The 16,401-nt window shown below is 46.4% G+C and overlaps 4 protein-coding genes and 1 non-coding gene across 5 annotated transcripts; 2 read left to right on the top strand and 3 right to left on the bottom strand.

Moving 5' to 3' along the window:
• Nucleotides 1-2,054: 2,054 nt before the first annotated feature.
• On the top strand, nucleotides 2,055-4,609 carry F4822DRAFT_5952 (FAD-binding domain-containing protein). The gene is made up of 2 exons (XM_051463709.1): nucleotides 2,055-3,978; nucleotides 4,049-4,609. The coding sequence occupies exons 1-2, from the start codon at nucleotides 2,698-2,700 to the stop codon at nucleotides 4,256-4,258; spliced, it is 1,491 nt and encodes a 496-aa protein (XP_051319038.1). The 5' UTR covers nucleotides 2,055-2,697; the 3' UTR covers nucleotides 4,259-4,609.
• Nucleotides 4,610-5,136: 527 nt separating this feature from the next.
• On the top strand, nucleotides 5,137-5,237 carry F4822DRAFT_t14. Its single transcript has one exon. It is a non-coding gene; the product is annotated as a tRNA-Phe (tRNA).
• Nucleotides 5,238-5,703: 466 nt separating this feature from the next.
• F4822DRAFT_423731 (uncharacterized protein) lies at nucleotides 5,704-7,077 on the bottom strand (the record flags this gene model as incomplete). Its single annotated transcript, XM_051460024.1, has 5 exons — nucleotides 5,704-6,129; nucleotides 6,197-6,271; nucleotides 6,369-6,510; nucleotides 6,565-6,674; nucleotides 6,892-7,077. 5 exons carry the CDS (start codon nucleotides 7,075-7,077, stop codon nucleotides 5,704-5,706), a joined length of 939 nt encoding a protein of 312 aa, XP_051319037.1.
• Nucleotides 7,078-8,977: 1,900 nt separating this feature from the next.
• F4822DRAFT_423730 (uncharacterized protein) lies at nucleotides 8,978-12,231 on the bottom strand (the record flags this gene model as incomplete). The annotated part of the gene is made up of 3 exons (XM_051460023.1): nucleotides 8,978-9,339; nucleotides 9,404-11,157; nucleotides 11,210-12,231. The coding sequence occupies 3 exons, from the start codon at nucleotides 12,229-12,231 to the stop codon at nucleotides 8,978-8,980; spliced, it is 3,138 nt and encodes a 1,045-aa protein (XP_051319036.1).
• A 2,258-nt stretch (nucleotides 12,232-14,489) lies between these two features.
• Nucleotides 14,490-16,022, bottom strand: F4822DRAFT_384098 (SAS complex, SAS5 subunit/transcription initiation factor IID, subunit 14). Its single transcript, XM_051456496.1, has 5 exons — nucleotides 15,847-16,022; nucleotides 15,666-15,700; nucleotides 15,413-15,564; nucleotides 14,874-15,343; nucleotides 14,490-14,801 (listed from the first exon to the last, which is right to left on the bottom strand). The coding sequence occupies exons 1-5, from the start codon at nucleotides 15,856-15,858 to the stop codon at nucleotides 14,778-14,780; spliced, it is 693 nt and encodes a 230-aa protein (XP_051319035.1). The 5' UTR covers nucleotides 15,859-16,022; the 3' UTR covers nucleotides 14,490-14,777.
• Between the last annotated feature and the right edge of the window lie 379 nt (nucleotides 16,023-16,401).

The raw sequence follows: 16,401 nt of genomic DNA, 5'->3' as shown, positions 1-16,401 counted from the left end.
CTTGGACTGGCTGCATATATGGATGGCATTGTGAACGGTATCTTTTCTCAGACGACTCGTCTTGGTATTGGGGTTGAAGGAGATTTTTCTTTTTTTGTGAACGTTGGTCATATAACCAGAGATACCACGATATATTTGAAGCAACCGGAACTTGTATTCTAGGCATTCCCATTTGATGGGTGGGAGTAACATATTCATTCGCATTTTGTCTCAACTCCGCTTCGAGGCATCAAGTTTCACTTGGATCCTAACTTCACTCCGCGAAATTAGGATATTATTCCATATCGACACAATCCTCTTTTAGGGCTATCAACCTAACCAACCCAAAAGGGTGACGAGAGGTTCGGTTGGGAAGGATGCATCGATCTTTTCTTAATAGAAGCATTATAGACAACCCATTCGCTGGATATTTCACTCTCGTAGTCAATAATACCCCTTTATCATGTTACGTTACTTAGCCTTTGAGAAAAAAAATCTCGACGATTGAGCCAGTGTTGGCTGGCTCGAGGTTGTGTGTGTGACTGAATCCTCGTATGAGCACGCCATCTAATCTTACATGCCTGGTTACACACATACCTACTCACATGAGATACTAGACTCCTCCCACCAACCAAGAGACTTTTGTCACTCTTTCACCGGGTGTACCTTATGCCTGTTAGGTAATTTCTACTTTGTGTGACATCGAGCCTAGCAGAACTACATAACAGAAGAATCGCGGTGCTACAGTATCATTTATATCAAGTGGCTTTCTACGGAGTATATCGTATGTGCTGATAATGATGTCATGGCACTTCTAGTTGGTTTCCTATTTAGTAATATGCTGTCTTGTTAGAGGGATTTCTCGGGCTCTAATTTCCCTTGTCGAGATAATGGTTCGGAACAGGATCATGAAATGAGTAAGTTGTGATGAGTCGCATGACATTGCTGGCCCCCAATCTGTACCTCTATAGGTATAAGACATAGTGGGGGAGCAGTATTGAGAAAATGTGATAGATCATACTCCGACCCCATAAAGGAGATTGGGTTGTGCGTATTGAACGCCACTACCGGACACATACGTAAGCAGTAGAACAGAAAGGGAAAAGAAATGCCACCCTAGATTCTCATCAGAGATAGCTCGGAGTATTAATAATCACACCCCTAGATAAGTCTGGTCCGCATCCCCGGAGCATAGAACTTGAGGGGTTGGGGTTGGCCTATCAACTTTTCCACAGGTAGGCTTCGCAGTCGTACCTCTCCGACTGCTCGAGAATCGGCGGAATCCGAGTCTCCAGATCTCGGAGTGATTATTATAGCCAACTCGGCTATCGTTCTATATCGCGATTAATATCTAGATCCAAATCGATATTTACCTGTATCAAGTTGATTACAACACGAGCTGGATTATAATGAGAGTCATAGCCGGGACGCAAATAATAAGGTACGTGTGGCGCCACCAGTATTGATCCCGCATTCCTGCAAAACCACAGACTCGCGGCTCTGCTTACATTTATCCCGCTTAAGCTGTAGTCATTTTATAGTGGAAAAGGTGCCCAAGCGAAGCTGCAATGCAACGTTCTATACCTCCTTACGCCCCAATCACGCATGTCAGGACGTTGGGCTAATGTTGCTATATCGATCTTAGTCCATAAGCACCAGTTTATACTCCGAAGTGGCGGGGTTATAACGGCTATGTAATCTTGGCATCTGCGCTCGCTTCGATTAAGGCCTATGTAGGATACTCCCGTAGGTACTCGGCCGACGATGCCGACCTAGCCCCTAACCGTGCCGGGTATGGAGCTGAAGAATTAGTCTCTGAAGTTTCGATCTTGGCAGGGCACCTAGCTCGATCCTAAACCACTTCGCGACTAATAATTTCGTTTACACGTCTGCCTGAATGTGGGACGAAAAACAGACCATCGCCGGTTATATTCGTTGGCAAATTTACTGGCTTTTAGTGTACCATATCTACCATAGTCATGTTGTCTAGCGCTATTCGAAAACCCATGACTACATACTTCTCAGCAAGTTTTTTTTTCTCTTGATTCTGACTTCGCTCCGCGAATCAGACGCGCGGTCATGACCCCAGGAACCGGGCAAGAAGCGTTGCATTTGTATCTTACGGTCCACGCATCCGGAAACCCGGCGATCCATGATTTTATCTCTCGTCTAGTTATTGGTCCGGCAACGCGGACACATCTTACGAGCCTAGTAACAACCACTTAGAGACATCTAGTAATTCTATTATTGGACTTGTCCTCGTTTTGTGGACTCCAATGTTACCAATGCCCCTAAACTTATGCACCTGGGGAAGACGTGGTAGAAGCGGATAAGCTAACGCAGGCGTGAGCAGTTCGACACGCCGATTTGAATGTTAAACGAGACCGATGTTGATGATTTTACATAACTCTACCCCGGGAAATTCGGCTGTGGCGCTTCGGTACCCTTGTTAGCGGATCCTCATGATGCAGTGAGTCTGGGGTGGGAATTTGTGATACAAGATGCTTAAACTCGATTGCCTATGGGCTGCTCTCGGCTATGCCTTAGGTTGACTGCTAAGTGACGTCCTAGGCCAATGGCGGAGAGTGTTTTCTATATTAAGGGGGTGAGGTACCTCATGAGCTTGGTCCCGACCGTGGTCTACTATTTCCTGAGATTAGGAAGACGGCACCGGAAGGGATAGACACACAGAACTCCTACTATCTACAGCGAGGAAAGATGATCTCTGCCTGGGGACTCGTCGCCTCGGCCATTGGGCTTTTAGGCCTAGCTCTTGCTGATACTTGCTCCACTATTAGGGACATTTCCAACATTGACGTTACCAGTCCTCTTGATCTATCATACCTCGATGAGCAAAGCGATTATTGGTCTACTTCTTGTGCTGCCTTAAAACCTTCCTGTATAATATTCCCCAAAGTTGCTGACGAAGTAGCTGCCATTGTGAAAGTTCTTAACAACAACACTGAGAACTTCGCTATCAAGTCAGGTGGCCACAACCCTAACAATGGGTGGTCAAGTGTCCAAGGCGGCCCTCTCATCTCTACTCAAAAGCTAAAGCAGGTTATCCTAGATCAAGAGACGGGTATAGCTAAGGTCGGGCCGGGCCAACGGCTAGACAGCATCTCGGCCGAACTACAAGGGACAGGCTGGACATTCGTCGGTGGCCGCATCGGCAACACTGGTGTCGGAGGCTTAGTACTTGGCGGTGGGCTCAGCTACATGTCAGCACAGTATGGTTGGGCTGCTTCATCCGTTTTGGAATATGAGATTGTGCTGGCCAATGGCACCATCGCAACAGCATCTGCCACTCAAAACGCCGACCTTTTCAGAGCTCTTAAGGGAGGCGGTAACAACTTCGGTATTATAACCACCTATACCCTCCAGTTATACCGACAAGGCGATATCTTTGGTGGAAACCTCGTCTTCCTTCGTACCCCTGAGACAGACTCCAAGATGCTTAAGGCCGTCAGGGACTTCACCGATTACAATGAGGACGATAAAGCGGCAGTTATCGTCACAGCAGAACGTGGCAACATTGATCTCATTGATACCTGGATCCTCTTCCTCTTTTACGATGGGATCGACGTCCCTGAAGGAACTTTCAAGAACTTTACAGACATTGGACCGCTACTAGACACTACTAAGGTCCAAACATATGCCGACCTTATCGGCGGAAGCAATTGGGTCATCGTTAAAGGCTCTGTCGTTCAGATTGGAACAGAGACTATTCCAATGCCATCGGCCGAAAACGGCGTGAAAGTCATGGAAGGCATACATTCGCATTGGCGGAACATAACAGATACAGTTTTGTTAGAACCTGGTGTCATTGCTTCGATCGCGTACCAGCCTTTCCCCAAGCGAATTGCCCAAGCTGCGAAGGAAAGAAGTGTAGACTTGATCGATGCTGAAGATGATGCCCAACGTCTTATCCTCGAGCTCAACTATAGCTTCTTGCCACAGGGTGACTACGACAAAATGGACCAGGTCCTCCAGAATACTGTAAGAATCCCTTTGAGATAATACTTCCTATAACTGAGAAGTAGCGCTTGCTAACTATATGGTGACATAGTACGGCGGTGTACGTGATCGCGTAGTTGGATGGCAGCAAGATGGGACGTTACCAGACATATACCTCCCCATTTTCATGAACTATGGATTCCATCAGCAAGATTATTTCTCTAGGCTCCTCCCGGAGAACAGAGCATTCGCCCATTCGGTATCAGAGAGTGTAGACCCGGATGGATTCTTCCGTACAAGGATAGGAGGGTGGAAGCCTTAATACCACCGATCTCCTTTTCATAATATGTACCTGGCATAAAACTTCTAATCCCACCACAGCTCCCTATCTGGTTACTATATAGTGTGTTCTGCCGAGAGTATGGATGTGTCTAAATAACTATAATATTAATATATAGTATTCATTCTTGAAGGCTATTTACCTACATTGTCAATGTAAATAGTATGTATCCGTACGTATCCTACAACAACTATGGTCGATTACGGAGCAATATACAACTCTATAGCATCCAAATCAGTCATTATCCCACCATGACTCAGTCATCGTGGTTTTCCGTACTAGTTTTTTTCAACCTAGGCCACTGAGGGCGAACCAGAAATTCCTCTGGATTGGATTATTTAATCATAATATTTCTGTTTTATTTGTACTCGTATCTATGATTGCGGAATTGGAATGATTAGACAAGAAAATATGTATGCTGTTTAATTGCTGCGTTTTTTATTTTTATTTTTTTCATTTTTTGGATAGTAGACTGCAACGATCACAGACTTGCCTGGTGTCTCTTAGATTTATCAACACAACTCAAATTTATTATTAGCAAAACTAACACTTTAGTAATACACTCTCTCATAATTCTACGAATCGTAAACGAAAGGTGGACGAGCGTATGGCTAGAAATGATGTTGTAAACATTAAGGATGGGAAACAATGCAGCGAGTTGATACTTGTAAATCAACGGCAATAGACACGTACTTTCAGGTAAGAAATTCCGGGAAAAAAATTTTTATATAGAAATAGAAGATCCACCAGCAATAGGAAAACGGGAACTAATAAAAAAAAGTTGGTTGTATGACGATGTTAGGTCCGATGCGGAGGATTAAGCAATATAGATCCTAATTAATCAAAAATTTTTCATTCAAGCGGGGTTAGCTCAGCTGGGAGAGCGTCAGACTGAAGTCCACTTCAATCATCGAGGTAAATCGGTATCTGAAGGCCGTGCGTTCGATCCGCACACACCGCAATGAATTTCATTTTTGCTTTTTTTTAATTGATTTTTCCTATTTTTAGCTAAATTCAATTGCTCAGTTTCGTCATGTATAAATTTTGTGCAAATATACCTGTGGGGTTAAATTCGCAGGTTAAAAATGGATACATATCCCGTCTCCTTTTTCAGGGCTCATTGTCTATTTTCCCACCATCATTTATTTCATACTCATAGACATAACATAATTGTTATTATTTTATCATAATATTTATCTCATTTCTTACCATTACATTCCACCGGACCTGACTTCAAGTCGACTTCAAAATATCCGTGAAACAAAAGGAGGCGGATGTGGTATGAGGATTATATACATTGTGGCCATATTCAAGATAAATACATTCGAATAACTCGGAATGGGTTAGGCTAGGATTCTATACGAATCTTATACGCCTTCATTATTATTCCTTTCGCACCATTCGTTAGTCGTCTTGTCCTCTGTTCCCTATATATTCTCTATGATTACACTCTCCCTCCCTACCTGCTTCCGACTGCGTCCCTCTTCATGTCGATGTACTGGGGGTACTTCAAGCTCACGACCTATCCATCCCGAGTCAAGTTCTCTGGGTTGGTGGCCGTCAAGTTCATATCGCTCGTTTATTTTATAGGAAGGAGTTCCACTTCCGTATATGCCGCTGCTCGAGTCATACGGGGACCGCGAGTTGTCGGTTTCGGGGGAAACTAGAATATCCTTGTTCCATTCTTGTCGGTATTCTTCTTGTATCTGGGGTTGTAGAGAGGGGGGTTGGTTTTTCTTCTGGCGATATCGACGTAGCAGGAATAAAAGAGCCATTAGAATAGCTATGAGGCCCACGACACTACCGACAACAATACCAGCTATTGCGCCACCAGAGAGCTTAGCTGAATGTGACTAGATTACCTTATTTTTAGTATTATAGCGATACCCGAACAGGTACTTGGTTGTGTCGTAGACTCACGTCATTGGTCGATGTTATTTGGAAGCCGTCTATGGGGTGCGCATAGGCTTGGTCGGTAGAAGCTGAGGCTGTCCACTATAGATAACAGGTTAGCACGTCTAGGTAACCCTCTGGCAGCCTCGGAAGATAAATCCTTGGTTGTGGATTTTGTCTTCGAAGAGAGAACACATACATCTAGCGCCCTCGTAACACTAGCGCTATCGTACGCCGTCACCTTAACGGTTTGTCCGGATTGAAAGTTGCTATAGCAGGTTCCTCCGTACGCCGGTCGGTCCCCATCTACGGTGGTGTCGGGGAGATGGAGCTGAAAGCCACTGCGCCTATTGTTAGATCGATTGTGGCAAATACTAACTTGCATGTTCACTTACGACGTGCAACATGCAATATATCCACTTGTCCAAGTCCCCGCGGTAGTCCAGCCCTCGGGGCAAACCAATGGCGAGAACACGGGAGCAATTGAACTCGAGGCGTTATACACCTAACGCTTGTCAACGAGGAACTTCAAACCCTCCATGTTCAAGAGTATGCGCATAACGTGGAATGACAGAGGCCTAATCGAGTTCCGTTACATACTACGTAGATGCTTATGTTAGCATATAGTACGACGACATAGAACACATTCGTCGTATCTCACCACTTGTATATCCAGCGATAAAGTCAGATGGGTAACAATCCCCAATTTTAGAGCCAGGTACCGGCTGGGGTTCATTCAACCATATCTGATATCCCGGCGAAGATAGCTGGGTGAGTTGCATCTCTCCACATGATGCCGGCGGGGTGAAGGTAGTTGTCAACGGCTTCACCGTAACTGTGAGGATCGAGACTGCCGACGCTATGGCTGAGCTCGCTGCCGCGGGCACTGAAGTAGCCGAGGCTGCCATGGTGGAGTAGAAAATCCAACGACCGCAGAAGAATAATAAAAATCGTGAAAGATTACCTACTCATGGTAAGAGGAGTAAAAGGTGATTACGTTACGGAGCGACGGAGAAACCTAGTCGTCGTGTGTTTAGAAGGATTGGGTCTAGCCATTGCGTGCTAAGATCATATACAGAGGTACTAGATGGTATTGAGGCGCAAACGTGCTATACAAGGTACTTTTGAGTTGAATAAGGCGATCCTGTCGGAGGTCTGGCCTGTGATCTAGCAAGGGCCTCGAAGCCAATAGAGGAAGCTCTGCCCGAGGCAGGGGATGCAACCCATCTGCGTAATGGGATCTCGGAGTACCTAGTCAGTGTAATGAATTCGACCTGGCCTCCCCTACGGAGTTGGGTATCGTGAGACCTTAGTGTTGTATTGGTGGCGTTCAGCACGGATTGAGGTGCAGATGGGAACCTGGCCCCTCATTTGCCAGGCCAGCCATCCGAATCCTTCAGCTATATTTTCGCGTAGAATACTACATCGATCCTGTTTTACCTAGCTCCTTTCAGCCACGTCGCGTTTCAGTTCTCGTATAGGAAGCTTTCCTTCACCGGTGTCGGGAATAGATGAATATCCTCCAAATCCGCACGACCAGAAATCATCTCGGTGGGATCGAGACGTAGGTGTATTTGTATATGTATATGCATACAACCATCAGAGCACGTGTGACCGACATATATTACAACCCCAAGAGTTCTCCAGTAACATCTAGAAGAAGACTCCGCGATTCACCTATATTATATTACGAGGCGCCAGCAAGTCCAATAAACACGCGGTGCTCGCGTGACACCATAAGCCACCTCGGACATTACCAGGCGGCAATGAATGGCGAGTGGCGACGTGTGAAAACGCACTCGTTGAGTGTTGAGATCCGTGAAATAAATACCATCAACTGATGAGCCGAAGGTAAGCTCCCAAGCGAAGTCAGGGTTTCAAGCCATACATATCTTATATCCGTCGATATTTCAGCCAAGCTTACACATATCGGTCGGTATAGGTTATGTTGTGATTACCATTCCATTATGGTTCCATGATTTCTTTAAATAAAAAATGCCATACCACAAGGGTCGTAGTATGATAGATATTCTTACAATAATAGTCGATATCTATACACATGGTATTCAAAAAAAATGCCTGCATTTCATAAAAGTTACCATCAAGCTCGCCAAACGGGTTACGAGTGCCAAAACAGTGAACTGCCATTGAAATTTGCTACTTAATATCCAAATCTGAGGCACCACCACGGTAGTTTGCGGAAACATCATATCATGATTCGTGAAATCATGCCAGGCAAGCCGCGAGGCTCTTGACCCGACGGCTTTTGTCCGCTAATCGTAGTCATTTTATCCCACAATTCCCATAAAGCAACCTCAACTAACCAAAGCGCTTGTTGTTAATTGACCTTAGGGAAACGAAGCACTCGAAGAAGCAAAAAGCAATCTCAGAGCAAGGCGTTCTGCGAAATCAATATAGCTCAAGCTTTCGAGGGTATCTTTCCTTCCAATTCCAGTCCATCACAGCCTTTCTCGCGTCCTTCCAAGACGGAGAATAAACAAAGGAAGAAATCATGTCGTGAGACGAGACTCATGTTCGAGTACATGTAAGTCTTACCCCAAGCCAGAGGGGCTTAACTCCGCCACCTAACAAATACGAGAAGGAAAAATAAAGAAAAGAGGTTGCATAAGGAAAGAAATGCGCAAAGCGGCTTTCAACGTACATACTACGCCATATTCGACAGTTTCTTCCAAAGAAATTGGTAACGGGGAAAGGATCCCATCTACTCCGCCTTCGTCCTCGTCTTCATTGATCGTCTTAGACGAATTACAAGCCGCTTCATCTAGCTAACAATCAGGCGGAATACATCTAGTACCCTTGCCCATCCATTGGATGATTGAATGTAGGGGGGTGGTCCATCGCCATAAACTCAAGCAAGTCAACGCCTCCAACGTTGACTCCTTGGTCCGTCATTGTTACGCTAGAATTCTCTCCCATATTCTGGAACAGGGCCGGGCCCGGCGGGAGGTACCACATTTGATCGTCGGCAGTCCAGTCAGCACCTGATTCAAATATGTTGTCGCCCATATTGGAGGTTTCTAGAACATTGCCGCTTAGGGCGGGTGTGGCAGGTCCAAATACTGAAGCCGAACCGGCTGGGTAAGGAAAGTTGCCCACTGTCAAGTCAAAAGGCGTCGCCGACACATTGCCTGATGGAGTAGAAGAACGCTCTATGGGGATTTGTTAGCTTCGCTTAAGGGTATGCAGCCAAGTGTATGGTTATGTGAAACTTACTAGGAACAACGAGTTCTTCCTTAACCTTAGTATGGCTTAGGTATCCATTTTCACCTCCGTTAGGTTGGAGATGTCCATTCGTGGTGACGACTTTACTTGTTTCGCCATTTGGACGAGGACTCTTGCCTTCACCAGAACTTGTAGCCGGGGCGTATTTGAAACGGTCTCGGAGTCTTGTCGTTAGAGACTCGAGCAAATCACCAAACCTCGTTCCTAAGTGAATATCATCGACGACACAGTTTCTAAGGGCATCTACCGTGCGATCTAGCAGGCTAATGCTTACTTCCACATCGGACTTCGGCGCGCCAAGAGCAAAGGTCTTAAGCAAGAACATGGCTCCGCTGATAATGCGGAAATATGTTCGCACAGGGGCGTGCTTAAGATAACCTTCTTTCAGCAAACCTTCGACAACTGTTCGTAAGAGATTTCTACAGCCATCCACTACTTCCTTAACATATTCTTGGTCTTCATGGCCGAAACCACCTAGATGGCCTAGAGGGAGGTTTCCTAGATAATTCTGCGTTTGGGGGGAGAGTTGCGGATTCCCGACAGCTACGCTTCCCCCATGTGCGGCAGTAGATGCTCCGGCGTTGGCCGTACAACGTTCAACAACTGCCTGCAAGGCGAGTGAGTTGACATATATTCGAACATACTCGTATTCGATGGTCAATATATGACGAATGTTCTCGGGCATATCGAAACGTTGGAATTCCCTCCACCAATTCTTGAGAATGGGATGGAATTCTTCCAGGGCCTTCGTATATTTACCGCTCTGGATCAACTCTGTTGTGTGTTTGCGCGATCGAAACAATCTCTCGTTGCCTAATTGCATGGCATCGCTTACACCTACCCAGCAATGTATGATTTGGTCATCCAGCTCGACATTGGGCACATAACAAAAAGTATTGGACAAGAGTGATTGCGTGGTCCCCGGTGTATTCCCTTCATTCGAAATCGGGCGCCTTCCTGAAAGTGCAGGGTCCGTTTTACGAATGCTGTCGGGAACCATATTCGTCCACCCAAGGCGGCCTGCTAGCTGCGTTAAGTAAACCAACAGTAAGCGTTTAATCCGTGTCGCACGGAGACGATATGCTTCATCTTCGTACTCTGGCCGCGTGATAGCACCGGCCGCAAGAAGTTCGTCGACATCATCGAAAACACCTAACTCATAAGCAAGTCCCAAAGCATTACTGAGCAGCATCCAGCACATGCGGTCGCTCCTCCAGGCGGGTTCGAGCCAGCTCTCGATTCTTCGGCCTCCAACATTTCCACCGGGACGTTGTGCACTTTCGTCATCACCAATACCGACATGAGACGTACCACGAAAAGGAAGCATGAGTTCATCGATAGCCTCGTCAGGAGGGAAGTGAAGTGCACGAGGATGCCACTCGGTCAAAATCATCAGCGACTCGATTGTACCTAACGTACGAAGACTCCCCTTCCTTAGCCCCCGCCACGGTGCAGTACTGGAAGTTTGAGATTCGTCTGCGCCTGGTCCACAGAAGCCACCACCGAAAGCCTCTTGTCCCCAGAGACATCTTTCGATCATCCTTCGAAGATACCTCCATAGTTCTTCGTGAATCGCGTGTGACCTGCAATGCCCCCCGGTAGATCGTATTCGGTAATATCTCGACGCAATGGTTAAAAGTGTGACAGTGAGTATAGGTTCTTCGGTCAGCAGAGTTGCGTGGGAGGATGGGCTGCGGAAGGTTGGTGGCGAGATAGGTGTCATGGGGGACAAGTACTCATAGTAACTGCAGAGGGACAAATTAGTGTTAGTTAAACATAGCATGAGGAATCACTTACTATACGATGTACGCTATTGCCTCCTCCTTCGTAAACCATCCAGCCCTAACGAATCTGAACCTCGACCAAGCTTCGAGAGCCTCCTGGTATCCAGCTTCATTTTCCACATTAAGCCGGCGTTCCATCTCTGCTGCCTCATCATTCTTGGCTGAAGGTTGTAGGAGGGGATCGATCAGATCCGCGGATTTAGATGTTGAGCGGCCATTTGGACGGCCGTTTAAGTTGGAATTGTGGTCTCGTGGTGTTTTGCGACCGGGCGCAGACACAGGCGAAGGGTGAACAACAGAGGGAATGCTTTCATGGCGCCTATTCAATTCATGCGGGCTGACGGCGTAATCAGCAACTCGCTCGTTTAGGATCATGCTAGAAATATGAGATGGACGGACGGACCTGTCGGTGGCAGCTTTGTACAGTAGATCGAGGGCATCGTGAGGTCCGTAGACCTCTTTCCTCATGACGCTCTGCGCCTCGAGATTTTCCAACTGCGCATTTGAATCCTCTCTAGTATCTGTGTAGCTGGTTCCTGTATTATCTTTTGTCCCGTCTTCACGTTCAGTCTTGGGCCGTCGCAAGGGTTGTGTTCTACCAGTCGAACCACCTGGGGTCAACGGCACACTACTGAACGGTTTTCTATCGACGTACGGAGGCGTGTCGTCGGTGTGGGGCCGCTTTCGTGCGTTGCGGGTAGTATAGTCATCCTCTTGATCGTCGACGTCGTCGTCTTCGTTTCTACGCTTACGTCGCGTAGCACTGAAGAAGCATTCCTTGCTTTCGCGGCGACAGCGTACACATGGGGGCTCATGAGGATCGTCTACGCTTCCTAGATCGCATCGGACTTTTCTCCTTCGACAAGGGATACAGGCTTGGTATACGCGCTTGTGTTGAGGGGGTTGAGGTAGTTGTTGGGATTGCGAGTGGGAGTGGGAATGCGCCGTGTTTGCGGGAAGGGATTGGCGAGGCTGCTGCTGAAGAGCGGATGACATGTTAGCAGCGGGTGCGGTGGCATTCTCATATTGAGACATGGTCTGATCCAGTGGTGCTATCGTTCTGGTCGGATCCAGCTCCAGCTCCAACACCAGCTCTAACTCGAGCTCCGGCTTGCCGCACACGCATGAACAAGACGCAGGACACCCGGCGCGCGCCGACTCGTGCTCGGCTTACGACGGGAATTCGAGGTCTTACACACGAAGACGCGCAGAAGCAATAAGCGCTCGGATGAAGTGGGACAAATGGTAGCTATCAAATTGAAAAACAGTCTATGATAAACCGATCCTAACTTTAGACAGATCTGTATAGGCGAGTGAAGTGGGTTTCTTCGGACTTGCGGGGTTTGGAGGCCGACACAGCTGAGATATGACAAGAAATCGAGGATGGTACAGTACGTGAATGATTATAAATACGGTACGGGCCAGGTCCTACTTAGGTACTGCGGAAGAGGAGATACGAGCAGGGGCTTATGTGATACAACTTTGCAACTATGGCGATTTCGATGGCCGTAGCTTTTAAGAATGGGGTAAAATCGGTAAATTTAATCCAGACACAGATGGGTAGATAGATAAGTAGATAGATGGGTGTATGAATGGGTGGATCAATAGATGATAATAATAATAATAATAACAACAATGATGGTGATGACGGCGATGGAAACGGAGACGGAGGCAAAGACGAAGGCGAAGACGGAACCACAAATAAGTGAGAAATAATTCGTACGCGCAAATCAACCAATTTAGATCGAGGCTTGATTCGACTTCTCCGTCCCGTCTTTGGTATTGCCTGCGTGTCTCGCCTGTCTGTCTCGGACGGACCTAGCTTTGATAAGCCGCAAGTCGTGGGTGGCTTTATGGGTGTGGTTTTTAGTTTGTAATTGGGGATCGGTGGAAGCCTGATTGGGGCGGTTGATAAGTACCGCGGCCTGGGATGTTGAGGCAATCAGATATCGGAATTGCTGCTGTGCCAATGAATAGACAGCACAGAGTGGGATAATGTGGGATTTTGTATGTAGGATAATGTAAATGGATAGATGTGTAAAAGTAAAATTGTGAACATTAAATTTAATTGAATCGAATTGAGTTGAATTGAATTGAATTGGGGGGGAACCTGACAACACTTTCCTTCTTTTTTTTTGCCTTTACCTTTGCCTTTGCTACTTCCTCTTTTTTGACGTTTCACCGATTGGAACTTACGCCAATGGGGGCCGCGCTACTCAGAAAAGCTGGCCACGAGAAGAGCAAGAAGGAAGGAGCTGAGATGCAATTCTATCCACAGATACCTAGGTAGGTACCTACAATCAATATCCGTGCCTCATTACGATAAATACTCACTCATATCAGGCAGGTAGGGACAAGTACATACATACGCGATTACACTGACACAACCTTTAGTCTACATCCGCTGAAGACCTCATGCAGTTTACAATGCAGCTAAGATGCAACTACCCATAAGTCGGTGAAGGATACATCTATTGCACTCTGATGTATGTACGTATATACCTATATGTATTAGGTTAATAAATACATACAATGTACATGCATATGTACCCGTTCATCAAGCACATATAAAAATATTAAATATTAAAAAATAATAAAATATTGAATTTGTATATACATAAGTAGGTAGCCCCGCGATGCTGGACCAACGACGCTTACATCTATGCAATTGATACCGAATGCGGCAATTGTATACTACATATGTACCAATGGAATCCCCGATGGGGGAAGGGATGTATGTGGCTGGGATCAAGCAGAATGATTTGGTCACGTTACCGTTCAGCATGACCCGATCCCGTCACATTCTTCACCTTGAATTTCTCTTCTCAGTTCACCTTGAACCTTGAAATGAGGAGAATTATCCCCGACGGCAATGACTCCCTCCCTTTACTCCTCACTCCCCATTTTCTCTCCGCAAGCCCCACTAAATAAGAACATTGAAACTCATCCGTAGCGTCGGTCAGATGATGATCAACCCCAGCCTCACTTGTGAATCCAGTGATGTCATTTTCAGCTCGACAGCCCACGAGGCTCAACATGCCTACGCGTAGAACTTACCACAAAGTAATTATCCCAGTAAATCAACCAATCGGTCTGTCTCCTGATGGCAGCTAAATAGGCACAGAATTGAATCCACAAAAATCCATGTACCTGACACCGTACCTTACATGTTAAATCCTTGACTTTGAGCTTGTTAGGTACCATCATACAGCACTGCAAATCGCCACCTTGCGACTCACCCTATCGTTCCCTGCATGCGTAACGCAGGGAACCACACAGTTTAACAGTCAAGATGCCAAAAATCACTTTATTAAACCTTTTACGCATTGTCGGGGGACTACTTGCAGGGTATCTATCGCGTTGGGTGAAGCGTGAAAACGCAGCCATACGCCAATGTCACCATTACCACCTGCCAACCAATGCCACATTCATGGAGGGCCATCCTAAAGACAGGAGCCAATGCCTAACCCTGTAACGCCAATGCCAATGCAAATGCAACCAAGTCCCTGCGAGAATAAAACCGGGAGACTAGGAATAGTCTGTATACACAATACTTCGTGAAGACTTCACGATCCAGACTCCTAAGATACGACCTTAATCTCAACCTATCTAGAATTAGCAATCTACCCGGTCCAAATTATGCACAATGCACATGATGTTTGTGTGTATACACTTACCAGGAAGTCCCATATCATCTTTGCCAGGAGGTCGGGCATCGTGTACAGGTCAACGGTGAATTCACCAGCATCGACGTCGTTCTTGATGTAAGTGTCCTCGTTCTTGTAGTCGTGAATCATCTGGATTACCTGGAGGAGATCCTCCTCGCCCAACTTGCCAAGAGCGTCTGCCATCTTCTCGAAGTCGCATACTGCTTTCTTCTTTTTAAGGTCGTTGGCCTTGCGGGCTTTGGCAGCAACCTTAGAATCGTCCTCGTTGGGGATCGGACCGGTCTCACGGAGGATAGCCAGCAGGGACTGGGAGGGGTTCTTGAAGGTAACCGACTGAATAACCTCGTAGCTTGGGGACTGGAAGTTCAAGTCGTGGTAGACCGTGGTTTTGCCTCCCTTCTCGGTGGTGAATAGGTCGATCGACATCTCGAACTCGCCCCAGCCTTCGTTGGCACAGGTGAAAGGAGGTTCGGTGAAAGCTACAGTCGCGTAAGCTCTTGCAGATCATGAAGGGCACGCGCCGCGACGCGCGATTGAGAGGCACTTACTCTGGTGGGTCTTTTCCTCGAAAGAGGGGTGAAGGTTGTAAATAACCTTAGTGAAGCAGGTGGCCGGATGCTCATTGTTGGCCTGATCCAGAACGTAAATCTTGACACTCCATTCCTTCATGGGAAACTCAGGCATAGGCGAAGGCTTCGGGCTAGTGGGTGCATTGGCTAGTCAGTGATGATAGCAATGAAGGGTAGCCAAAACCAATTGAGCCAAGGCGATCATAGTGATAATGGCAATGATGTAACCTACATGTTGTGTTGCTCGGTAACGAGCTTGATCTGGCGCTGTATTTTCACAGTCGCGTTAGCATTGGACTTTTTGGTAAAACCTCGAGATGCAGGTCCCAGGAAACATCGAGAAGAAATTTCTCAATGCTAGGAAGGGAGAGAAAATAATATTAAAAAAGCATTAGAACTCGAATAATACTCACTTCGACGTGCATCTTGGCGGATTGCGATTTCTAGAGAGTGGTAATTGAGATGGTTAGATCTAGCGCCGGGTATGAATAGAGGCTTGTGAGGATGAAGGTAGTGGAGCAAAACGGCGCGTTCCTTGTTGAGCTCAATTTACAATTGCTTGGAGTTAAGTGCAGCTTTGATTTGATGGGGAAACATTGAAGTAGGAGAAAAACGTACCTTGTGCTTCTTGCCTCCACACTGCTTCTTGTTCCGATAACGAGCCATGTCGGATAATCACCGGAAGTCTTCCGAGTAGTCACTGTGAGTAGATGGTCCGTGTGCGATAAGAGTTGTAATCAACACGTGAGCCTTATCTTTTTTTTTTGAGTCACGTGGTGTGGTGGAGAAGTTCAAGTGGAAACAGAACATTTGGTGTTGATTACTTAAGGTAGGTGTGATTACTAATAATACTTAAGTGGATTTTACAGTCAGACTGTAACTTTAAATTACAGTACTTTGGGAAGGTACTACCTACATAGGTAATTACTATGGACGATAAGGAAAAATCGACGGTGTACAACCATCAA

Source organism: Hypoxylon trugodes, assembly GCF_022578975.1.
Source record: "Hypoxylon trugodes strain CBS 135444 unplaced genomic scaffold F4822scaffold_1, whole genome shotgun sequence".
Taxonomy (NCBI): Eukaryota; Fungi; Ascomycota; class Sordariomycetes; order Xylariales; family Hypoxylaceae; genus Hypoxylon; species Hypoxylon trugodes.
This window is presented reverse-complemented; position numbering and strand designations above follow the sequence as displayed.